The sequence below is a fragment of the Acomys russatus genome, chromosome 1, assembly GCF_903995435.1.
Source record: "Acomys russatus chromosome 1, mAcoRus1.1, whole genome shotgun sequence".
NCBI lineage: Eukaryota > Metazoa > Chordata > Mammalia > Rodentia > Muridae > Acomys > Acomys russatus.
In genome coordinates this window covers 96,906,745-96,932,815 of record NC_067137.1, presented here as the reverse complement: position 1 = coordinate 96,932,815, position 26,071 = coordinate 96,906,745, and the positions used below count along the sequence as shown (strand labels likewise).

The 26,071-nt window shown below is 49.5% G+C and overlaps 1 protein-coding gene across 1 annotated transcript in view; it reads right to left on the bottom strand.

Moving 5' to 3' along the window:
- The window catches only part of Tmem63c (transmembrane protein 63C), a 36,921-nt gene that overhangs the window by 7,905 nt on the left and 2,945 nt on the right, over positions 1 to 26,071 (bottom strand). The window contains 15 exon segments of the mRNA XM_051149692.1: positions 48 to 210; positions 3,015 to 3,080; positions 3,793 to 3,879; positions 4,931 to 5,037; positions 6,614 to 6,688; positions 6,690 to 6,768; positions 7,166 to 7,288; positions 9,158 to 9,291; positions 9,801 to 9,924; positions 10,056 to 10,136; positions 10,750 to 10,823; positions 12,822 to 12,930; positions 14,979 to 15,027; positions 16,304 to 16,446; positions 24,133 to 24,170. Of these exon segments, the coding sequence (XP_051005649.1) occupies positions 48 to 210; positions 3,015 to 3,080; positions 3,793 to 3,879; positions 4,931 to 5,037; positions 6,614 to 6,688; positions 6,690 to 6,768; positions 7,166 to 7,288; positions 9,158 to 9,291; positions 9,801 to 9,924; positions 10,056 to 10,136; positions 10,750 to 10,823; positions 12,822 to 12,930; positions 14,979 to 15,027; positions 16,304 to 16,446; positions 24,133 to 24,170 (1,452 nt within the window).

Here is a 26,071-nt window from a genome sequence, read left to right as displayed (position 1 = left end):
TCCCAGGAAAAGCTGAGAACTACGTTGACAGAAGAGCTGGCCCTCACCTTTCGGATGTGGACTCTCTCTGGCTCTGATCTGGAAAAGAAGAGGCGGGTACAATACGTGCAGAGTGATCCCAGGCGCATCAGCTCCATGCCTGTGCCCAGCAGGGCCGCTGTGATCACGTAGTTGACGAAGAACGCGCCGTTGTCTGGAAGGAACACACACCTGGGCAGTGGGGGAAGGTAGGGGGTGGGGGTGCAATGGAAAGACAGAGGAAAGAGATGTTGGGGGAGGAAAAGAGAGAACCAGGAGAGAGAGAGAGAGAGAGAGAGAGAGAGAGAGAGAGAGAGAGAGAGAGAGAGAGAGAGAGAGAGAGGAGGACACAGAAAAGAATAAAGATCCATAAATAGCCACTCTGCAGAACGGTGTTTCTACCAATGACAGGTCACATAGGTGATGGTGGTGTAGTTTGTAGACTGTATGCCCCGGGGAGGTGGTAGGCACTTTAGTCTGTGAAGGTGCGCCTTGAGATGCATTTCTCATGCACACCCATGAATATACCAGGAACCCCATTTAACAAGCAGACATATGGATGGACTACATAAAATACGGTTTAGAATGGACCTGTTAGGTGTCTAATAGGCTCTGAATTCTGAAGATATGTGGCCTTAGAAGGGAAAAAATATGACATCTTTTATGACATCTTTTAATTAAAAAAAAGATTTGTTTTTATTGCTTTTAATTATGTACCTGTGCCTGTGTGTGGATATGTGCACATGCGTGCAGGTGCCCACAGAGGCCAGAGGCATCGGATCCCCCTGGAGCTGGAGTTACAAGAGATTGTGAGGCAACTGGGGCGGATGCTAGGGGCCACACTTGGGTCCTCTGCGAGAGCAGTGCATGATCCTAAGGGCTGAGCTATCTCTTCAGCGTCACTAGTCCCTAATTGAATTGTGCCATTTCTTTACATGAGGAACGTCAGCGGCAAGCCACAGGGACATTAGCCATCGCTGTGACTGCGGCACCAACTCAAACCCCATCGTCTTCGTTGACGACACCGTCTTATGTCACTCATGTAAAATGATGGTAGGTGCTAGACACGAAGCTACCCTGGTTAAAATTCTGTCTCCCTGAAGTGGGCTCGGTGCAGCTAGCCACCTTCCACCAGGGTCATGCAGAGGCTGCTTCCCCGAATGTCTTTAGTGTACGAAACATGGAACTATTTTAAGGGCTGGAGAGATAGCTAATCAGCATCTATCACCCACAAAGCAAAGAAAGAAGATCAGTTCTCTGGCCAGTCAGCCTAGCTTAATCAAGTGCTCTCCTGGTCCCAGTGAGAGACTCTGTCATGAAAAAAATAAGTTGGCTGCTCCAGAGGAATGACATCCAAGGCAGACTAGGTGTCACATGTGCATGCATACACATACATGCATACATGCATACAGGCATACATGCACACACACGCACACACATACACATGCATACACACACATACACACATAAACACACATACACATGCACACATACACATGCACACACACACACACACACACACACACACACACACACACACACGCACGCACACAGTGTTTTTAGAAGGGAGACTTAAGCATGCCTGGCATTTCTCAGTGTCCCCATCTACACAATTGCGTTACTGCTCTTGTAGAGATACCTATGAGCCTCTGGCCACACTTCAGAATTTCTTCCAAAGCTACCTCACGGGCTAGAACTAGCTCAGTGGTAGAGCATTTGCCTAGCAAGCACAAGACCCTAGGTGTGATTCCCATAGGAAGCTGAGGCAGGACAGTCTCGAGTCTAGCAGGACCTGTGTGTAAACGCTGCTCTTCACAGTCATTCTCTGTGGTGCTGAAACCGACTCCCGCGCTTTGCTTTCCTATCAAGTGACCTGTACTGAAGACAGGTGCCTAGCCGAAGCGGAGCCCACTCGTCTCAGAGAAGACAACTTTCCGTGGTTACAGCATCAGTTTAACTGTAGAAAACTTGGAAACTCCTGGTCCTTGCCGCAGAGAGCAAGCAAGGTGAAGGCCAGTTTGCAACTTTTTTTTTTTTAATCGGATTTTTCAAATACTATAACCATGAAAAAAAAAAAAAAAAAAAAAAAAAAACCACAAGAGGCCAGATGTTCAACACGATGCACATGTCATAGATCCTGTCACCTATTTTAATAGTCTTATTCCAGGAGTTAATCAGCCTTCACACTGATGTCTGTGAAATAAACCCAAAAATGTACCTTCACATTGCTTCTATTTAAAATGTGTTATCTTACTAGTGGGCTAATGAAGACTGCCACAAAACTGTAAAACATTTTGAGAACTGTATTTATTTTATTGTATTTTGAGATGATAGGCATACATATGTGAGTATATATTTTACTATGAAATGATGGGCATATATGCGTTCAGTTTGTACAGGGAAGTACAGTGCTCAAGGAGGCCGGAAAAGGCCATTAGATGCCCTGGAGCTGGGCTCACAGACAGTTTTGAGTCACTAGTGGGTGCTGGGAATTGAACTCTGGTCCTCTGAAAGAATGCTATACACTCTTGACCACTGAGCCACCACCTCTCTTGCCTCTGACAACAATGCATTCCATGTCTTTTACACACGTACATACCCCACTCAGAGTGGGTGAAAACTGGAGACAACTTGATCGGCTTCCTGGACTGTACCAACACGAAGTTTCTGGGCCCTTCTATTACACTTCATTCATGCAGTGTGTTACCAATGAGGAAAACTTTATGAGGACACACAGGATCTCCTACCCTGTACTCGTCGGGGGTAACGCCTTGTGAAACTACAGTGGTTTCAAGATCGTTGTAGTCATTAGGCTTTACCAGATATCCAAAGAGGACCACAACACAGGTCAGGGGCAAGAGGCTTCTGGGACACCTCCACCCGCATCTACCTATTCCCTGGTGTCACAGATGCAAGGTTGCACTCGGGAAGGGTACACATGTATCCATGCCAGTGCAGCTACACAGAAAACCCTGTGTACACCCACGAATACTCACTGGAACCTAATGGTCGCATGTTCAAGGTAGTAGATGTCAAAGAGCCAGCGTAAAAACACATTCAAACTAGAATGAAGAAAAAAACCAGACCTTCAGTTACAGTGTCCATGTGCTGCAGCCCAAGGCTCAATTCCTCTGGCTTCCTACTTTCCACTCTCTCTCCCCAGTCTCCTGAGTCCCGGTGACTGCTGGGTGCCAAACATCCTGCCCCTTCTTCATTCTTCCTGCTTCCTTCTTGCCCCCTCTTCCTCTTTTTCCTCCTCCTTCTCCTTTTTTTGGAGGGGGGGGGGACAGGGTTTCTCTATGTAGCTTTGGCTGTCCCGGAACTCACTATGTAGACCAGGCTGCCCTTGAACTCACAGAGATCTACCTGCTTCTGCCTGCCAGAGTCCTGGGATTAAAGGGGTGCAATTCCACCACTCAGTTGTCCCCTTCCTTCTTAATGTCAGGTCATCTGTGTCCCTCGCAGCTCAAGGCCACTTTCTGCAACAGATCTTTGCCAACTATCTCTCCAAGTGTTCTCGCTCTGATTTACACTGGCTGCATTCTTCCCCCTTCGGGCTCTCAGTCCTACTGGTAAGGAGGTCTTGTCTTCCAAACTGAGGCAAAATTCAGGGCTGACACTACAGTTTGTGTATCTGGCACGAGCTATGCCTGTGACGGGCAGGGGACTGTCATTTGAGGAGACTTTCAGCAACCAGGAGAGGCCTGCGGCGTCTGAAAGGAGGTTTCAACTCTAGGCTGAGCCCGGCTGAAACAGGAAGGATAAGTGAGGTACCTGGTCAGCCCCATGGAAGGCAGAATGACTACCATAAACACCAAGAAGATGTAGCATTTGTGCACTATGATCAGGTTCTGACTCGATCTACAAGGAAATGAAGAGAAACATTTGTCACTGTGTGAGACAAATAATCAAAGGTCCGAGGTGGGTGTGGTGGCGCACATCTTTAATCTTAGCAGTGGGGAGGCAGAGGTAGGTGATCTCTGTGAGTTCAAGGCCAGCTTGATCTACATGGTGAGTTCCAGGACAGCCAGGGCTATCTACATAGAGACTCTGTCCCAAAACAAACAAACAAACAAACAAACAAAGCGAGAGGAAAGAAATCTGGATGGACAGGAAAATTGCTCTGCAGAGTTCAGTCCAAGGCTCTTTTCACAGAGCACAGTGAGCTGTGCTGTATCTGGGAACAGCAGGAATGAACAGTATGATCAACTAGTAATGTCTGTCCTGGGCAGAGGAAGGAGATAAGGGCATGTCATGTATTTGACATCTCTGTATCAAAACCACATTACCAATGACACTCAAATCTGGAGCATGTCAACAATGAATATGAGGCTTGTCGTTGGCTACAGGCCAGGCCAGTAAGGATTCCCGTTGGGTAACACAAGGCTTACACCTGGTAATGTGGTAGAAAATACTTTTGGAATGCACTGCAGACATTAGGCCAAAGGTAGGCTGTGGCTAATAGAGTCTACCTAGCTACCTACCACCATAGAAATATCAGCATTCATAAACAGAAAAATCTCTTCAATTTGGAGACATTGGTGCCATATGAGCCAGCTGTGTTCACATACATATATCGGATTGAGTGCCTGCACTCCTGCTGTGGCCTTGGCTGCTTGCCTTCTGAGTTTCCAGCATTCACACATACAGTTCTAGCCCCTCCATGCATGCTGGGGTCTGAGAGGACAGCCACTCCACTTAGCAGCCTTGTCACCCTAGACTTCATTTCCAAGGCCAGACAACACAGGGCTTCTGGTCTTCTGTGATGGTTTCAAATATCAAAACCATCCCTTGCCAGGTTTAAAACCCTTGGGCTAGACAGAAGGTCCAAGTGCCAGGCAGAAAGGAAAGGAGAAGAAACTAGGCAAAGAGCCGCCCAGGGAAAGAGAAGAGCGCCCCCTCCCCAGCTCACCTGGTCCAGTGAGCCTCCAGGAAGGCGGAGAAGTAGACCACCAGAGGCATAATCACTGTAAAGGACCAGAGTAGTACCGAGGGGAAGAACTGGGTCACGATTGGGCTCTGGAAGGACAGGGGCATAGGAGGACATGAGAGACATCAGCATAAGGCCCCTCCCACGCAGGCTGCCCTGGTTGCCACCTAGCCCCGCCTCTCCCAGACCAGTCAAGAACCGAGCATGCACTCCCCGAGGAGTCTACAGAGTGGGTGTGGCCTTCCTTAGGTGCCTTCCTGGCCAGAAGTTCACCTACCTGGAGGAGGCAGAGGCACATACCCCAAAGTCAAGTAAGTCCACAAGGGCTTCTATGGCCAGGTCGTGGAAGAGGCAGCCTGAGGTTTCTTTAGTGACTATCCTAAGGCAGCTCCAGCCGTTGCAACTCACATTCTTTGACTCAGGGACAACACTGCCTGAACTCTGATGTGTGAATGTGGGGCAGTACGGGTGGGGTAAGGAAAGAGCAATGCCTCAGAGAGCAGTGAGGTGACCAGCATGTATATGGCCTGGGCCTCTTATCTATTTGTGACAGGAAGCAAAAGGGGTATGGCTGTGGTGTGTGTGTGTGTGTGTGTGTGTGTACATGTGTTTGTGTGCATATGTGTCTCTGTATGTATATCTGTTTGTATTTGTGTGCATGTGTGTGTGTGCATGTATCTGTGTTTTTGTGCATATATGTCTCTCTGTGTATGCCTGTATCTGTGTGTATGTGTCTATGTATGTCTATGTGTGTTTGTGTCTCTGTATGTATGTCTGTGTGTATGCACACATGCATGTGTCTATGTATGTCTCTGGGTATTTGTGTGCATATGTGTCTCTGTATATATGTCTGTGTGTATGTATACATGCATGTGTCTATGTATGTCTCTCTGTGTGTATATGTATGTGTGCATATGTGTGTCTCTGTATGTATGTCTATGTGTATGTACACATGCATGTGTATATATTTCTCTCTGTGTGTATGTACACATGTATGGGTCTATGTATGTCTCTCTCTGTGTGTATGTGTGTGTGTGTGTGTGTGTGTGTGTGTGTGTGTGTGTATTTCACTGAGAAAAGGTGTGCTATGGGTGGAGAAGCTTTCTGGCTCATTAGAACACCATGAAGGGCACAGGATTTGAAGAAATGGGCCAGTGCTTCCTTGAAGCTGCCTTCTAAGTGGATGGCATCCTCTAATCTGAGGAAGTGCTTTGCCAGGGCCCAGGCTACAGGCGTCAGGAGGGGAAGGAGGCAGAGACAATGCTGAAGATCCCTCTTTCTTTCCAAGGGCTGTGTTAGGCCTCACCTTACTTTTCCATTCCCTCTAATCTTACTGGGAACCAAAGGAGCTGGTGAGGACAGAACTGTTCACACCTGCTGTGTCCTCCAGAGCCCCAGCTGGCTCAGAGGAACCCAATCTAACAGACCTTATAAAGCCCACATTCACTTGGACCACCCATCCTCGGCCTCTCCCAGGACCTACCTACAGCTACTCTCCTTTTCCTCCCTACCCTGAGATGGGCAAGGCCCTACATCCTCCTATTTAGAACCCAGGATGCCCTACCCTACCTGTGACACGACACATCCCTCACCATGCTGTTGTTATAAAAGTTCTAGAGCCCTGTCCCAGGAGAGCCCCAGACCTGGCCTGAGCAGAGGAGGCACCTGTAAATTCTCGATGGGGCGGGTGACGTTGTACATATCGATGGTGTTGATGATGATGGCGGGCGTGGTGAGAAAAGAAGAAGAGGAAGAAGAGGAAGGTGTTGATCGCGATAAAGCGAGTCCACCAATTGAAACGGCGGATGGACAGGTGTTTCCTGGCAAGGGAAGGAGAGGAGGGGGCACATTTAGGCCAGATCTCAGTCCAGAGAGAGAGAGAGCAATACTTTTTCCTACATGGCAGCTGTGAGTCTGGTCCTGTGTGGGGTGGTCACTGAGCTTTTTCCTTGACATCATTTGTAAAGGCTCAGACTATTTCTAGAAGGTTAGGGAGACACAATGGTGAGAACTTTCCCCAAGGTTGGTCCCCTCCATGCATGTGGGGAAGGTGAGCATGCAGTGCAATAAAGCACGTGGCAGAGGCCAGCAGGGTTTGGACGGTTCTGAGTCTAGTCCCCACGGACTCTGTGTTGGCCAATAAAGTAGAGAGAGGAGGTCCTTTCTGTAGCCTTCCTCAATCTCAGTGACAGAGAGGGGTACACAGAGGAGGCTTACCAGATGATGTCTTTGGGGTGAGGGGCATGAGCGACCCTCCAGTGGTAGTTCTTGACGACGGTCGTTACTGAGGACTGCTTGGGGTGCTTGCCACACAGGATGTACCTGTAATCCTCATAGATGCTGCAGAGTTGGAACAAAGAAGAGACATAGGTCTGAGGTAGGAGGGAAGTTTTAGAGACTCATAGAGCAGGGTCCTGGGGACACGGAGACAATCCCACTGTTGGGGTTCTCTTGGGGGTTCTCAAACCTTCGTTAGGTCTCCTAGGACTTTAGGAATGGACAGTATCTGGAGGGAAAGTGGGAATTGGAGGTGTCTAGACTATCTAGGAAGAGGAGCTGGCCATGGAGTCCTCAGCTCCCGCCCTTCCTTAGCAGCACAGACGCTACCCAATGCACAGATGAGCCCGTCCTTTGCAGGTACAGGAAGGGGCTAGCTTCGGCTCATGTCAGCACCATGACCCCAGACCCTGGAGTTCTTCCTGTGGCCCTGGATCCATGCTGTGGCGAGGAGAAGAATCTCAGTGGCACAGATTCCTAAATGAAAATGCCTTGGGATGCAACTGGACAGGGGTACGTGCCGGTGCAAGAGCCCAGTCTTTGACTTTCTACTCACACATTCTGCTGTAATGAAGGCTCAGGTCTTTGCCAACTGGTGATTTTTTTAAAGAAATGAACAATCTTGTCTTGTATAAGGTTATTGCTTTATATAAATAATAATAATAAATTAATAAAATATATTTAAAAAATAACAATGACAACAATGGTGATAATGATGATAATAATGATGACAATAATAATAATAAATCATCTATATGTCCATTGACAACCCACTGGGGAGTGAACAGAGCAGAAATCAGTAACCAAACTGGAAATATAATTTGAGAGGCTGAGCATGGTCACACCTTTTATCCCAGCACTCAGGAGGCAGAGATAGGCAGATCCCTGAGTTCAAGGCCAGCCTGGAGGTTCCAGGACAGGCAGGACTACACAGAGAACCTTTGTTTCGAAAAGAAAAGAAAAAAAAGACAAGAAAAGAGAGAAAAAAGAAGGAAAGATGGATAGAAGGAAGGAAAAATAGTAGTAGTTTGAGGGGATGGAGAGATGGCTCAGTGATTAGGAACACTGGCTGCTCTTCCAGAGGACTCGGGTGCAATTCCCAGCACCCACAGGGCTGCTCACAATCCTCTGTAATTCTGGCCCCAGAAGATCTGGCCTCCATGAGCACCAGACATGCGTGCACAGACATATATGCAGGCAAAACACCCATATACATAAAACAAAAAATATTTTTAAAAAAGTTTGAGGGTTTAAACAACTTAGAAAATTATGCACAATTGTTTATGACTAAAATACAGGCTATCCTTTTGTAGGGTTCAGTGGAAGAGGAGCAATCTACCCTGCATCCTTGCATTATAAAGCTCCCACCAGGGAGAGGAGGGCTCCACAATCCTTTAGAGATCAGTTTTGGAGTTCCCATACAATTTTTGTTTTGTTTTGGTACTAAAAATCCTTCTGGAACATTCTAAATGGAATGGAATTAATTCCTTGTTGGGATGAGATTGTTAAAGTCTGTGGGGAAGCCTACAGCAGAAGGGAAGGAGGTACAAAATGGCCTTCTCTTGGCTTTCTCACTGGTAGTAGGAGGGGGCAACGTGCAAGGAATGAGGGGAAATGGCTGCCATTCTTGGCAGGAGATCATAGGCTATGCTGATACCACTGTACCAAAGTGAGGTCATATGAAGTGAGGCACCTTCCCAGAGGACAGCTGAGGCCCACCAGCTGGGGAAATGGTACAGCCACGTTGGGACCAGCAAATGCAGACGCTCCCAGAAAGGAGCAGAGAGAGCAGCCAGGAGAGAACACAGAAGCGGGGAGAGGTGTGTGTGTGGAGAGTTGCAGGGGCGAGGATTAGGGTAAGAGAGTGGCATCTGCCCTTGCCCTTAGGCTGAGCGACATTCCCAATTTGAACTCTGGTCATCCAGTACCCACCGACTCACTGTCCTGGCATCCTGGAAGGTGACGAAGATCAGGTCGAGCCTTTTCAATGGGACACGCGTGAGCTCGGCATTGAATTCGTCTGTCAGCTGCTCCTCCAGCTCGCTGTAGTACTGCTCCGCATCTACCTGGGGCAAGAGGAGGCCCTCAGAGCAGGAGAGGCCAGGACCGAGGTGGCCTGGCTGGGCCCCAGGGCTCTCATGCAGCAAGGACGTGCAGTTGTGTCGGAGGTTGGGGAATCTTCTTTTGGTCTGGCTGAAACAGGAGTCCAGGTGCCCTCTGGCCACAGTGGTCAGGGGACAAGGTGGATTCCATTTTTTCAACTGTTTCTGCCCTGGTGGCTTTGAAAGCCTGGGGGCTTGGCTGCCTACCGTAGCCTGCCATGTCCTCTCTGGTCTATCTGGCTAGAACCAGAAGGCAGACAAGAGCAAGGCTCCATGGCTGCCCTGGATTGGAAGCCAAGGAAGGCTTTAATTTACTCCTCTTAGTATGTGCAAAGGATAAAGGGTACAGGTGAGAGGGAAGTGGGAGCCAGGTTCTGGATGATTGGGCTAGACCTGAATGGGCTGGAGATTTAGACTGAGGCTCCAGGACTCAGCCTACAGCATAGTTCCCCACCGCTGCCTCGGTCAGGTACCTCCTTGAAGCAGGTCCAGCATTTGCAGAAGCACAGTCGGGAGCAGGGGTGGGTCTTGATCATCACCTTGCCAGTCTTCTTAGCCTTGGCCGTGTAGTAGAGCCTGCCCCGCATGGCATGGCGCCTGCCAGTGGGGGTCGGGGGAGCGGGCAGCAGAAGAAAAATATTCTGGGTCAGTGACGAATAGAGAAAGCACCATCCTGCCCTTGCACACCCCCAAACCCCAGATGTCAACAGGCCCCTCTGTGATCTCACCTTTGATCGTCCAAGTCAATCAGGTTCCTGGTGTCATAGCAGAAATGGACTCTGGTCACCACGCACCCAGGATAGGCCTCACTGCAGTCACAAACATGGATGCTGAACCAACCTGTGGGGCTGGGTTGAGCGACCTCACTCCCTGCTCAACGTCACGGTCCACAGGGATGAGAGGCACCGCTGTCAGGGTTCTTGCCTCTCAGAATGGTGTCCATTCTTGGCCCTAAGGCTGAGCTATCTTTGGAGTTTCAATCCTGGTCCTCTAACACTCACAGCATCCTTTACTGATGATTCAGGACACTGTGGGCATGCTCCAAACCCTGGGAGCCTAGGAAGGAGCTGCTTTTGAGAGACAGGGAGCACCATCTCTGGTCCAGGGACTTGGGGACACCAGAGGGGTCTGGAGACACTGTACCTGAGGCAGCTGGGATGCAAGGTCTCCCTGGGCTGAGTAGCTGAAGCCACAAGAAAAACTTAAATGGCTCCTCTTGCCTGTCACCCATGTCAAACAAGGGTTTCTAGGACACTGCTGTAGCCTTGGTGATCCTCCCCATTCTGAGAGCTGAGTCCAGAGAGGACCACCACCAGGTATGCCCCTAACCCCAGCATTCTGTGTCAACTCACATTCATATGGGAGCCCGGAAGGGGACACTGGGAGGAGATGATGCTTGCCACAGCCCTCCCTCCCACTTACTGGAAGTGCTTGCTGATGATCTCTGGGTCCTGGATTTCAGTGGGCACGTAGGTGATCATCAGTGTCCTGGTGATCTGGAGTTTTGGGAGAGAAAGTTGTGCTTCCTCGAGAATGCTGGGTATATGGGTTCTTAGAGGCCCGGGGCCCCTGGAGAGCAGGCTTTCTGCTCTCACTAGGTTGCCTGATTCCTAGAGCCTTCCTGTTAAGCGAGATGCTTGCTAGCAGTCTGTAGCCCCACCTCCACCCCAAACCCAGCAAGCCAGGCCTTAGTTACTCTCTGTGCTCCATCTGGGAACCCCTCCAGACAGCTGAAATCAGAACGGGAGAGCCAGGGCCAAGGTGAAGGACCACATCTTCCCTTCTAGAAAACGCCATGCGTGCCCACTTGCAGCTTGGTGCGGCTGCTTGCTGACTCCCAGTCTCTTTGAACTGCCTGCCTTTCCAGTATAAAAATGTCATGTTGCTAGAGAAATGCCTAGTCCTCTAGGGGCCTGGAGCTGGGAGCAAGTGCAATGGGATGTTCCCTAGAGGCCCAGGTGTTTAAACACCTAATGCCACAGGAAAACGAGAGAGACTTGGAGAGGAGAGTTAGTGAGTGGTCGTAGATAGCTGGCAGTGTGCCCTCACAGGGCACTATGGCATGTCAACCCCTCCTCTTTGTCTCTGTTTCCCTGTCACCTTAAGGGACAGGTGTCTCCTGTCACCAGCTCCTACCATGAGGGATTGTCTCATCACAGGCCCTAAAGCAATGGCGCCTACTGAGTACGTAATAAAACCAAAAACTGTGAGGCAGAAAGGAAAAAAGAAGAAAAACACACCTTTCATCTTTTTAGGTTGATTCCCCCCAGGAACATTGGTATAGCTATGGAAAGCTAATTTAGTGAGATTGAGGAGAGGGTGGGTCACATCCTGATCTATCAGTTTCAAGATGCGAGTCTGAGACACTATCTGGAGACCACAGGGAAAGCTGCTGCAGCTTGATGTCCCAGCCTCTGTACCTGGCTGGCTGAAGTGCTGAAGTGCTTGGGGGGGGGGGCGGCTTCAGAGTGTGTGGATCTACACTCAGGGTAGATTAAAGTGGATCTGTTCTAGATTGGGTGGGCTCAAAGAAGTAGATCCTGCTCTACTGCGAGTGACGGGCTAAGGATGAAGCCATGGGTGCTCATTGGCATGGGTGCCCTTCCCCATGGAGCACAGACAACTCAAAGGCCATATCCTGCCCACCCATGGCCCCTCAGCATCGAGCTCTGCACACCGGAGCCTACGGTGTACCTCAACAGTGAGAATGTTTTGAAGATCAAGTGATGAAGACTTGGGCTGTGGAGACGGGCTGAATGGGTTAAGAACATTTGTTGCCCAAGATTGAGAACCTGAGTTCAAATTCCTAGTACCTACGGAAAGGGCCAGGCATGGCCAAGTCTTCCTGTAACCTCAGCTCTGTGGAAGTCAGAGACAGGAGGCTCATTGAGGCTTCCTGGCAGCAAGCCTAGCTCCAAGTTCAGTGAGAGAGCTTGTCTCAGGGAAATAAGGTGGAGAGTGAGAGAGTGCAGGACATCTGATGTTCTGTTTTGGACTCTGTGTGAGCAAGTATACATACACATGAGCATATATGGTAAACATAACACACACACACACACACACACACACACACACACACACACTCTTAAAAACTAAAAAAGAAATAATAAAATAAAAAGGAGAGACGATGTCCCCAAGTGCAGCCCTCAGCCAGGGAGTTGGACCAAGGTGAGAATTAACCCCAACTGCTCACACCTCTCAGTTGAGAATATTCTAGGGCCACACATTCTATCGCAGCTCCCAGAGTTCCTGGGGCAGCAGAGGTAGAGGGTGGGAGGCAGCCATGAACAGCTACTTACCAACCAGTGTGAGAGGCTTTCATGGCTTAGCAAGTGAAATACTAGGGCAGAGGGAAATAGAGGGAAGAGCATGCAGGGGTAGGGCAAACGGGGGTGGGGGCTCTTGCTTCCCCTGAGGGGCAGACCCTCCACTTCCGTGAGCCAAGATGGTGCTTTTGAGAAGCTGAGGAGAGGGAAGATCTTCCATACACTCACCTTGAGGTTCTTCTTTGGCACAAATCCCAAGCAGTGATGACCCATGAGCAAGAAGTTCATGAGGAAGTACAAGAAGGCAAAGAGGCTATGCAGCCACAGGAACTTACTCCTGCCAGGAGGAGAGTACAGCACAAGATTTGTATATGCTGCAGACCCCTGGAGCCCCACAGTGTTGCTATGCTTCACGTCATCTCACTATCCCCAGCAATCCCTCCCACTGTCAAGCCAGACTCACTCCCACCACAACAGGACTCCAATGGACCAGATCCAGGGTGGGACTAAGCTCTTTCTTCGCATCTTCTGGAGAGCCCCTCATGGTGGTTCCCTGACCATACCCTTCATCTCACCCCTGGGGAAAGGAGGGCCAGAGCAGTAGTTCACCTGCCTAAGGTCACTGGCTGCCCACAGACATGCGTAGCCACTCCTCACCTCACAGGTGCCCATAAGGCTGAGCGGGGAGGTACCACCTCATAGGCAGAGGGAGGAGGGCCAGGCAATCTCACTTCCTTGGAGTAAAAAACTGGTGGCCACTGGGTTCTGTTTCCACCCTTCCATGCAGCTCACAGGATGCTGCCTCAAGGTATCTGGTCAGAATTGCTCTTTGGAGGCTTGAGTGGCACGGCTTGAGGAGAGCAAGCTAGGTCTGTCTACTCCTTGTGACTCAGTGCCTGACCTGCCACAGGCCTCTGCCCATCTAAATAGATGCTTAGCCACTCAAATTCTGCATGGAGCAAGGTCAGGTTCCTTATAGAGTATTTTGGCACTGTGCATGGTGGAGCCATGTACACTGAAGGCCCTGTGTTGCTATATAGCATTTTACTTCTTGGGAAGGGACACCAGGTACCCCAGAATGACTGGCTCAGGAGGTGCTGGTGGCTGTGCTCCTGTTGGTAACACTGGGGTGGGCAGAGCTGGCTGGTGGAGGAGGGGAAAGTGTTCCATCGCTGCATTCTGCCGATCAGAGAGCTATAGCAACGCTAGTCTGTTCTGAGGCCTAAGGTGGGGTGGGGAGAGGGTGGAGGTGGGAGGCAGGTGGAGACAGGGAGAGATGGATCTCCCTCGCACCTCAGGGTAGTACTGCTTCTGAAGTGGCCAAGCCACTTAGTGAGCCTCAGTCTAGGCAAGCAAGGCCACATCTGGCTCAGCTTGGGTTGATGTGGCTACCGAGCAGGTAGGCTGGCTCCTGGCCTGAGCACGGCAGGGAACTCAGAAGATCATGGCCTAGGGTATTTTCCATGCTTGAGGACTGGATCTGGGCCAAGGCTCTGCTTTCCCCAGATGCAGAGTCAGTAGATGGCAGCACTGAAGCCTGACCGGTCCTCTGGTTCTTTTGTCCTGCTGTGGCTACCAGAAGAACAGACTGGTGGGCCTGTGATTCACTCCATTATTTGAGGGCTGATTTGAAGCCCAGGTTGTCAAGGATGCTGCATCTTAAGGATCCCAGACTCCTGCCCTGCTACAGGGCCTTCTCGGGAGCAGATACACTAAGTGTGCTGGCTAATTTTATCTCAGTTTGACACAAGCCAGAGTCATCAGAAAGGAAGGAGCCTCAGCTGAGAAAAATGACCCCATGAGCTCCAGCTGTAAAGCATTTTCTCAATTAGTGACAAATGGGAAAGGCTGAACCCATGGTGGGTGTTGCCATCCCTGGGCTGGTGGTCCTGGGTTCTATAAGAAAGCAGCCAAGTAAGCCATGTGAAGCAAGCAAGTAAGCAGCATCCCTCCATGGCCTCTGCATCAGCTCCTGCCTCCAGGTGTCAGTCCTGTTTGAGTTCCTGTCCCTGACTTCCTTCAGTGACAGACTACAATGTGGAAGTGAAAGCCAAATAAACCCTTTCTTCCCCAACTTGCTTTTTTTGGTCGTGGTGTTTCATCGAAACAGTAGTAACCCAAACCAAGACACTAACGCAAATAGGACCATTTCTCCAGTCACCAAGAATGGCCAGTGTAAGTTGTTCCCCTCATGAAAAATGGTGAAACTAAGGCACTCAAAGCCCTGCCCCGTCAGGAGAATGCAGCTTCTGGCATCCCACTCAGGCCCCGGATTCCACAGAAGCCAGGCTTGCTCCTCAGCACAGAGCTGCTCATCCTGGGCACCAATGCTTCTTCCCCACTAGCGCCCAACCAGTAGAATGGGAGTGAAGATCAGGTACCTACTCTGTGGAGACATTGACAATGGTGGTCCGACCAAAGTGGCTATTCCAGTCTGAAAGAGAGAAGAAAAGGCCAACCTTGATCCTGGCCTCTACACCACTGGGGGCAATGGCAGGGACAGAATTCGAGGTTCCTGAACAAATGCCAAGTGTCTAGAGAGGCTTGTCGACATCTGCTTCTCCTTCTGGCTCCCCAGACTTGTTCCCCAGCTTCCAGAAAAAGCACCGTCCTCCTGGGTGGTGCCGACTTGGGCTGTCTCATCACCCATGAGACCAAGTTTCTGGGGAATCCCCCAGAGCATGACTGGCATGGAGCAGACACCCAGCAAACCAGCTCCGAGGGAACCAGCTGGCTGTGTTGCCATCATCAGGCTGATGGCATTAGCAATGCTGGCCACAATCCCAACACGAAGCCTAAACTCCAGAAAATGGGATGTTTCCGTATTCAAACCAAGTAGCTCCTTCTGGCCATGTGTATTAATCTGCCTGTTGAGGCAGCTCCAGGCTTCCTAGAACATCTGGAACATCTGCATTATGCTATCGCCACCACAGCACCACAGCTAAGCACATCGCTGATGCTTAAGAAGGAGATTCTGGAATATCAGGAACACTTCGTCTGGTGCTGCGGTCCAGGGCATGCTCAAAAATGCTACAGTGGATTCATTCAGATCTACATCTGGCGGAGGAGAAACGTGGAAAACCCGAGGGATGGGGTAAAACTGGCTGCTACCTAGAGGAATCCCGGGACACCAGCCTTCCCACAGCTCCGTCCCTACCACAGTCCTAAGAAAGATATATGCACTGTTCCCTGAGCTCCCACAGAGCGTCGGGTGCTTGGCACACATCTCTCTCTGTGTCTGAAGTAGTGGAAGGAACCGATTCGGAAGGTAGAATACCTGGTTAGCTTGGGAGAAGGCACTTTTGTGGAAGTAAATGTGGGCAAACGCCGTGAAGCCAGGACAATTCTATCTCAGGAGCCAAGCCCTCACTCATAATGCTGTGTCATTACAGTGAGTGTGGGCAGAAGTTTTACCGGACAAATTGTGCATGTACAGAGAGCTGTGTCCATCAGGGACACACATCCTCCGTGTGGCGCAGGGACATTTATAGGCAGTTCTAGGCTGAACAATGAGCTTATACTCTCTCGGGGCCTCGATCAAACAAAGCTATATAGGCTCCAGACTGCACATGGAGGGACCGCAGTATGGTTTGCCTAAGGCCACATGGCAGCTGCCCTCCAGAAAAAGAACTAAAAGCCAGATTTCTAGACCCATAGGGCCCAAGCTTTACCCAGCTTACCAAGCCAACAGCCTGCTGAATACTGCTTACCTAGAACAGCTCCAATGTAGTTAATAGGCAAAATGATGCCCAGGGAGGGGATACAGAGGATGAGCACAAAGATGATGAGGTGATACTGAAACATGATGTAGATGCGCGCGTCATCCCCACACCTGCTGATCAGGTCCCGGTCCCTACAAGAGACAAAAACAAGAGCATCCCTCAGGTACCAGAGTGACCACTGCCTGCATGGGGGTAGGTAGAGGGAACAGTGGGACAATGGCCACCTTATTCCTAAGTTTTAATCTTGGGGAGGATATTGTCCTTCTTCTCCGCGTCTCGGGTGCACATGGAGAGCATGTGAGCGACCACAGGTACATCAGGGAGAAGCTCGGCTCTAGGCACACTCAGGAACCCAGAGCCCTGTGAGCTCGAGTCAGCCCCCCAGCCCTTCTGCAAACATTCTGGGCCTGTCACGCTGCTGGCAATGAACAAAGCACTACTGATAACTCGGATGTACCCCTTCAAAAAAGTCCTTTTTTTTTTTCTTTTCAGTTCCTTCAACTCAAAGGCAATACCTGAAAGGCCAGATAACACTCCACACTGCCACGCTGGCCAAAAGGAAAAAGTAAACAGTAGCCAAGTGTAAGTGAGGGCAAGGGTGCTTTCCTCCATGGAAACTGAGTATGTATACACTAGCCAGACCCAGTGGCAAACAGCTGGCCTCAGCTACTGAAAGCGAATGCATGCACACTCTATCACCTAGCAATTTCACACTTAGGTGACATCAAGCAAAGATACGACACACTTATCAGGAGATACAGGTAAGAATCTATAGATGCATGGCTTATAATTCCCCTACCTGTCTGGATATGTCAGTGCACAGTGGGAGGTGTTTCCTTGTCATCTAAGCGATTAGGAGGTAGAGGCAGAAGGGTTAGGAGTTCATGGCTATCCTAAGTGACATAGTGAGTTTGAGGCCAACCCGAGCTACATGAAACCCTGCCTCAAAAATAAATAGCAAGGGCTAGAGAGAATGGCTGAACAGTTAAGAGTACTGGCTGCTTTTCCAGAGGACCAGGGTTCAATCCCCAGCACCCACATGGCAACTCGTAACTGTCTGTAATTCCAGTTCCAAGGGATCTGGCACCCTCATACAGACATACATGGAGGCAAAACACCACATAAAAATAAATATTTTTTTAAAGCACAAGGATAAAAGCAACAAATACTTGTAGAAAAGTTGGAAAATATAAAGGGAAAATTTCTATAATCTCATTAAATCTGATTTTTAAAGAGTCATTCATTGTGTGTGCGGGTGGGTGTGGGTGTGGGTGTGGAAGCCTACATGAGTTGATGTATGCCATGTGTGTCATTCGCGTGCAGGTGTCCTTGGGAGCCAGAGGGTGTCGGGTCCCCGAAAACTAGAGTTTGATGTTGATGCTGGAACCAAACCAGAGTCCTCTACAAAAACTGAAGGCGTTCTGGTATTTAATTAAGAAATTTGAAGAATTTCCCTTTGTGTCTTGTGCAAGTTTTTTCTCAGTGACAGTTAAGGTTTGAGGATGTTCTGTCCCCTCAAAGGTCGTGATGGAGTTTGGTACCCACCATGAGGAATAAAGAGGGTGAAACTTGATAATACTGTTATTTGTAGGGCCTATAGGTGACCAGGTGAGAATCTTAGGGTATAAAACCCATGGTAAAAGAGATTGCAACATACATACGTGTGGGTAGAAGGGGGCATGAACTCCTGCACACATGCAAACATGCTCACAACCATGTAATCTCCTCATTCGTCTTCCACACTTACCACCTTCTAGGTAAGCTCGCTGGTTACATCCACCTTCAAACATCCTGGCTTGAAGAACATTCTAGAATACCCAGTGCAGGACTCAGATTTTTCAAGCATTACGACAAGAAGCACATCTTTGAGGATTTCAACATCTCAACTCAAAGACTTATCAGAGTTCCTGATTTTTCTATCTGTGAGTAGTTAAAAGATGTCCTTGGCCTGGACTCGAGAATTAAGTCCCAAGAATGGGGCCTTTGAAAATTGGGGAGAAAGCATTGGAGAATGGGGATGTGTCCTGCTGCGGGCTTGGGATGCCGGATCTGACCGTGTGAAAGGAAAGCATGTCTGAACTGTGCGTACAGTGGTGGAGGGAGAGTACTGACAGACAGACAGACAGACAGACAGACAGACAGAGCGGACAGCTGGACTGGACAGGGCTAACAAGATTGCCCTTCCTGGGTCAGGAATCCTGCCTCCAGCTCCGGACCCTTCTTCCTACCATTCTATTACTCCCAGAACGAGCTTCCTGTCTGCTTTGATTTCTTCCCTTCCTTCCATTTGTCTTGAAGACTTGCTGTTTCCAAAATGTCCTCCTCTCTTCTGACATCCTCCTCTCTCTAACACCCACCCACATCTTCCCCTTTAAACTCCAGCCAGGCTCAAGCATGTGTAGGCTGCTGCAAAATAAACCAAGCAACTCCCTCAAGCACCCCGCAATCCCGTTTTCCTTCAGGGTCTCTCTAACAGCACACTTCCCTCCTCCCACACATCTCCTGGAAAGGAAGCCCTGCTCTCACTTCCACACCTTGAACATCTGCTTATCCTAGAAATGCCTCCTCAAGAAAGACCCAGATCCCTGAGGTCCACATCATCTGAAGGTTGCCAGCCACACCTGCGTGGACTTGTGTGATCTCAAACCCTAGAAGAGGCCCCTCCCTCTTCCTTTCCCAGTGAGGCCACCCTGGGGCCTTTGCTGATTCTGCTCCCTTAGGTGACCCATCTATTCCTGTCACTTGAACTTTAGTCTCTAAGCGTCCATTTGTCAAGTCTAAATCCTCTGCTCTGACTCGCCTCCTAAGCTTTAATGCTGCTGGTCAACAGCTGGCTACTCACCTCACATGTTTGCCCGAGCCACATGCCAACACTTTATGTTTCCTCTCCCACCCTTTTTTGCTATTCTCCACAGAAACAAGACCTCTAAATTTTCCTTTAAAAGCAGCCTATGGGGGTTGGAAAGATGGCTTAGAGGTTAAGAGCACTGATTGCTCTTCCAGAAGACCTAGGTTTGATTCCCAGCAACCACATGGCAGCTCAAACCATCTGTAGCTCATGCATGTGAGATATATATACATATATATATATAATAGTAGATATACAATAAATACGTAAAACAAAACAAAAAGACTTGGCATTTTAAGCTAGGTGTGGTGCATGCCTTTAATCCCAGCACTTACGAGGCACAGACAGGAGGGTCTCTGTGAATTTGAGGCCAGTTTGGTCTACATAATTAGTACCAAAACATGTAGGGCTATGTAGAGAGACCCTGGAGGAGAGAGAGAGGGAGAAAGAGGAGAGAGAGAGAGAGAGAGAGAGAGAGAGAGAGAGAGAGAGAGAGAGAGAGAGTTTAAGATGGGTGTGGTGGTGCACGCCTTTAATCCCAGCACTTGCAAGGCAAAGCAGAGGCAAGAGGATCTCTGTGGATTTAAGGCCCACTTGGTGAGGTCTACATACTGAGTTCCAGAACAGCCAGGGCTATGCAGAGAGACCCTGCCACAGCCTACTGACTGTGGCCCTGTGATTCCTAGACACACACACACACACACACACACACACACACACACACACACACAGTTGCCCTGCCCACTGCTCTAATCCAGGTCATGGGCACCTCTTACCTGCACCACTGGACTAGCCTCCATAGCTACTCACCTTGATGTGGACTTTGTCAGCTACTGTCCACCCCTCTCATTCCTGCCTGTGGATCAAATCGCAGTAGTCTCCATGTGGCAGACCCAGTCCCAATGGATCCTTTTGTGTTTTCTCACTTCACTGTGTAGCCTTGCTTCTAGCTATGCCAGAAGAGTCTCCATTTCTGGACATTCTACTCAGCTCCCAACCTTGCTCACACCGCCCTCTCCTCTGACATGCGACTCAGGTTTACTCTTTTGAGCTCCATAGTTACTTCTTTTTATTTTCTATCCTTCAAATCCCAGCTCAGAAACACCTTTCCAGAACCCCCTGGTGGGAATTCCTTCTCTTTTTCCCCAAAGCCCTTTGGCATGACAGGTTGCAACTTCCCACTGTGAAGGAACCATCGAATCCAGGTAGCCTTTGTCTCTGAGTAGACCGTGCTCACAGAAACTCTGGCTGAGTTATCTCTGCTTAGTAAACCGCCTAGCTGTCACTTCTGGCAGTGCTCCCACAGGGTGCTAGATGTCATACAAAGCCCCACTTTCCTGCCTCCCTCAATGCTGTGACTCCCCATGAAGCGCCCCTCTGATGGGAGCCTTGGGGTGGGGTGGAGTGGAAGTCAAGGCAAACATGAGTACACACAGAGCTTGCACACTGACCTTTTCACTGGCTTGGGGGTTCAGGCACACACATAATCAAAAGCTACACACACAGATGTGCAACAACACAGCCACCTGAATCTCCTGCTCTCAGTGAGTGACACTGCAGAGCCGCCTGCTCTGTGAAGTCCTGTTTTTTACCAGCACTCCATTTCCCCATTACACACACACATACACACACACACACACACACACACACACACTTTCCCTGTAAGTACTCATTGATATTGTGTGACTGTCAGCTTTAATTGTCACTTTGACACACTCTAGACTCACCTGGGAAGGAAGCCCCAACGAGGGACTGTCAAGATTGAGCTTAGCTAATGGGCATGTCTGAAGGAGATTATCTTGAGTACATTGATTAGGGGCAAGGGAGATGTGCCCACTTTAGGTGCCACCATTCCCTAGGCAGGGGATTCTGGACTGTGTGAGACTGGGTGAAACAAGGTGAGCACTGGCATGCGGCATTAATTCACTGCTTTCTGCTCTGGACTGGAGTATGACTGGCTGCTTCAAGTTCCTGCTGCCTTGACCTCCCCAGGAATGACAAGCTGTAACCTGAAGTTGTCAGCCAAATAAACCCTTTCTCCCGCAAGTTGCTTTTGTCAGGGTTATTTCAGCTCAGCAACAGGGAGCAAACCCGAGACTACATGTAGAAAATCCAGGAAGCCAGCTTCACACTCCCGTCGGGGGCTCCCTTCCCTCGTCATTCCAACTCTCCCCGCTGTTCCCACGCAACGGAGTGAAAAATGTCCCACCCTGCTTCTGCCTGTGAACTTGCCAAATCCACAGACCTATAGCTAGTGTGTACTGCCTGCCCCGGGAACAGATGCTTAGACATGAGCTATGGTTGGGATGCGGCTTGCCCTCCTGAGGGTCCCTGAGTTAAACGCCTCGTCTCCACTACGTTCAGAAGTAGTATAGATGTTAAGTGAAATCTGGGGAGTTACCTCCAGGAGGTAACTCTCATGGGAAGCCGTAATTTATTTCTTGCAAGGGTGAATAATAAGCTTGTCTCTGGGGCTGGTGGGGCTCAAAGGCAGAGTGTATGCTGCACTAGGCTGTGGGCTGGATCCCTGCAGTTATATACAAAGAAAGCAAGCCTGCACCTGACTCCTTCCTCTCTTAAGACATACATGCTCTTGTCTATGTGGTAACATTATCCATATGGGGGCTACACCAGAGCTGAGCTGGAGCACCATGCCTTTGAATCTTTAGAACTTCTAACTTAATCAGCATTAAAAATGTTTTTCAAAGTTAGCTGGCCTTGACTATTTCATGAGATTAGCAAGAAACATATTGATAAACATTATTGATTAAAATGTAAAAGTAAGCTAAGCCCGATGGTGCAAAAGTTGTAATTTCAGTATTCGGGTGACCGAGGCAGGAAGATTTCAAGGTGGAGGCCAGCCTGGGCTACAAAGTGAGACCTTGTCTCAAAAAGATGCAATAAAATAGTGGGGTTGGGTAAGAGCGACAGGGGACTTGAGTCTTTCAGGTATGTGTATTCTGGCTTGTAGGTGTTTAATAAATTAACAAAGCAAAACCAGAGGAGCGGCAGGGGGGGGGGGGGCGGCGGCATCTAAGAGACTGCCCTCTACTGGCCCACGTGTGGCTCAGCATAAGGACTCAAGTGCCCCACACAAAGCAGCTGCTTGACTTCTTGGGGACTGTGGTGAGGGAGCTGGAGCAGTGGAAACAAAGGCCATGCGGAGTCTCCAGTGGAAGTCACAGGTCTAGGCACAGTTCAGGCTTTTCATGACTCAGCAACAGTTTCCTGTGCCCTCTGGGGTCCTAGCTGGGTAAGACAGGTGTTTGGTGGCTCCTGCGGGTGGGTCTCAGAAAGGCCTAACTGGGACCGGTGGGTGTGGACATGCACGGAGTCCAGCAGCCTTTACAGAGGGAAGTGGAGTGGCGGGGCCAACCAAGCCGCCAGTACATGGTCCCTGTGATGGCCACTCTTGGCTGTCAACTTGCCTACATCTGGAATGAACTAAAACCCAAATGGCTGGGTACAGCTGTGAGGGATGTTCTTTTCTTTTTTTCTTTTTCTTTCTTTCTTTCTTTCTTTCTTTCTTTCTTCCTTCTTCTCCTTCTCTCTTCTTCTTCTTCTTCTTCTTCTTCTTCTTTCTTCTTCTTCTTCTTCTTCTTCTTCTTCTTCTTCTTCTTCTTCTTCTTCTCTTCTTCTTCTTCTTCTTCTTCTTCTTTTTTAACTAAATCATTGGAAGTGGGAAAACCCCTTCTAATCCAGATCCACCTTTAAGGTAGGAAGATCCACCTTTAATTAATCTGAGCCACGCCTTCAGCTGGCAGCCTATAGAAAGGACATGGAAGGAAGCTCCTTTGCGCTCTCTCTCTCTCTCTCTCTCTCTCTCTCTCTCTCTCTCCTGGTTGCTCTTCCTAGAATGTCCATTCCTGCACTGGCACCAGAGCCTACTTTTTCAGCATTCCAGCCTATACTGAAGACCAGCTGAGACATCCAGCCACATGGACTCAACAACTGCTGGATTCTTGGACCTTCCCTCCAGAGGCAGCCTTTTTTAGATTAGCTGGGTGACAGTCTGTCAGCCATTTTAATAAATCTCCTTTATAAATAGAGAGCATCATTCTATACGTTCTGTTCCTATAGAGAACCCTGACTAGTACAGTCTCCAAGGAGTGGTAAGGTTGCACCCTGTACAGCAGGAGTCACCTAGCAAGACAAGACACTGGACGGTGGACAGCAGACAGCCGATATTCGGGGAGAGCCCAGGATTATATATGACTGAGCACAGGCAAAGAAAAGTGGTGCACATGTATGCATGTGTATATATATGCATGACTGTACATGCCTGTATGCGTATGTGCATATGCCTGTATATATGAGTGTGTGTACTTGTAGATATGACTGTTTGTGAGTGTACAATGCCTCTGTGCATGACTGTACATGCCTGTATGCAGGAGCATGTGTATGTGTGTCTACCAAGGCTCACTCTAATAAATGGCCATCCAATTGAATTATCCCACTGGTCCTGGGGAAATGAGAGAAAGCATGTGTCTTGGGCTGTGGCTCTACAGAGATCTAGGAGGTGAGGTGGGCAAGGACCACAGGTGCCTCTGCCATCCAGGCTCAGAGATGGGACATCTGCCCTTATGTTCTAGATCCTTCTTGACAAATATGATGTGTGGCGATCACAGAAACCAAGCAAAGAAGGTTCGCTTTTCCTGGAGTAGAGCCTGCAGGCTTGCTTTGAGCTCATGGGAATACTGACTCCGTTTTTTACATGGGGTCCTTCCCTGAGGGCAAGGATGCAGGTGCGATGGGCAGAGTGCTATTCTCAGCTCCCACTCATCAGCTACAGCCTGGGGAAAGGCTCTCTGCCTACCTCCACTAAGAGAGGCTGGAAGCAGAGTAAGGTCCAACACTCAGGCCTGTCATCCATGGGGGGGGCGGGGGTTGAGGGGGAGTCTACGTCTCTGCACCTTCATTGCATCTCACCCAGCACAACACTATCCGAACCCCCAAGAGAGGCACTTACTTCATGGTTAGGCTGTTGAAGAACCAGGAACAGAAGCCCTGGGGAGGAAAGGAGAGAAACTGTGAGAAAAACCATCCTGGCTTACTTTGCCTGGCTGTGAGGACCCAGACAGCAAAGGGTTACGTTGGGCATCTCCTTCCCTAGAGGGAAGCCTTCTGGGATGGGCCTTCTAGAGTGTCTCTATGGAAGTGAGTAGGCATCCTGGCCATTCTGATGCAGGGAATGGGTCTTGGGAGGAGGGCCAGAGGGAATGCTGCTCCTCTGTCTCTCTGTCTCTTGTTGTTTCCTCCGGGAAATCACCATCCCCCAAAACATATGGTCTAGCGCTGCCCATCAGATGTGAGTTTACCTTCACTGATCAGTTGGCCAATGGGAAAATGACCCCAAAGGAGCTAATTAAAATTCTCTTAGGATGGGTATGGGTGTTGGGAGAGTCTTACTCTCTTTCTGTGTGCCTAAGTGCCACAAACTCTAGTGTCTTGATGCCACATATAGACAGCTTGAGGATGACGCCAGCGCAGAGGAGAGGGGACTCCCAAAGAGGCCCCATCGGCAATGCTGGACTTCTGCTATCTAGCTGTGCCGGAAGCAGCTGTTTGTCTGGAATTTCCCCAAACTTGAGCCTTAAATGACCCTTTTAGTGTAAAACCAGTTTGGGCAAGCCTGGGCTCTTGCATCTCAGTGTCTTGTTCCATTGAAGATGCCTTTCGCTTGGATATCACTGTGTGGAGTTTCCAGGTAGCAAGGGAAAGGCTGCCTTAGCCATGAGAAGGTTGTGGGGACCCCCAAGACGGGAGTCAGCTTGAGATGGATTTCTATGAGGGTGGACTGGGGCCTGTGGCTCTCGCTTGCCAGAGGCCATAGTCAGCAAAGTGCCTTCATGTGTTTAATTCCCACCAGGGTCTCAGAAGGTTAGCAAACGCTTGGGCAAGGCTACAGCTCTGGATTGGCCTCATTTTGGTTTATGTATAATCATATCTTTTCTATGAAGTAGGAGGGCCTACTTGACTGGCAGACCTCTAGTACCACAGGGATTGGAAGAAGGTCTTCCCTAAAAGGAAGAGGAGGCGAAAGAAAGTCAGTCGTCCCTCAGCACAAGGCTCGCCTTCCAAGTTTGGGTATAAAGTGACACCTCCCTGTTATGTGTTAAAGGTCCCAGCTGGTGGCACTACAAAGATGTGAGTGTGCTAACATCCTTCATGGGTCAGTCCATTGATGGTCATAGGTGAATGGGCTGTCACGAGGTGAGGAGAAAGAGGGCCGGTGGGGCAGGGTTTTGAAGAGTGTACCATGTTTCTCATTTCACCCTCCCCCCTACGTAGAGGAGTCAGCTGAGGGCAGATTGAACCCTCCGAATGCGACTGAGCCTAAATAAACCTTTCCCCATGTAGGTTGTTAAGTTGTGACTAACGTGGTGTCCTTGAAACCAGCACTCCTCAGAAAACTAAGTGAGATGAAGCCACGGAGAAAGACAACCCCTTCTCTTCTCAGCTCACCCAACAGGGAAGGGCCAGCGGCTTCCAATTTTAGCTTTGCGAAAGATACACACATAGACACAGGTCAGCGTGTCTGAAAATAAGACAAGTGTCGCTGTCTTCCTTTGACCTTGAGCCTCCAAGAGCCAGAGTGATCCCTCCACCCTGCCCCCCCCACCCCCCCCCCCCGCGCTCGAGGCTTCATATATTAGATGGGGGATATAGCCTGACAAGAGGAAGACCTGGTCTCTTGAATGGGTGGCCACAGGAGGAGTGTGCTTCCATTTACCACACACAACAGCTCTGTGCTGTGCTAATTACAACACAGGCTTGACTGGATACTGGGATGATGGGGTGACGGGGGGGGGGGGCAGCAGGGGGAGATACACAGAGGAAGCTGGCCATGCAGGTAAAGGGTCAGTCCAGACAGGACTAGGGATGTAGGTTTTGGGTATTTTTTTTTT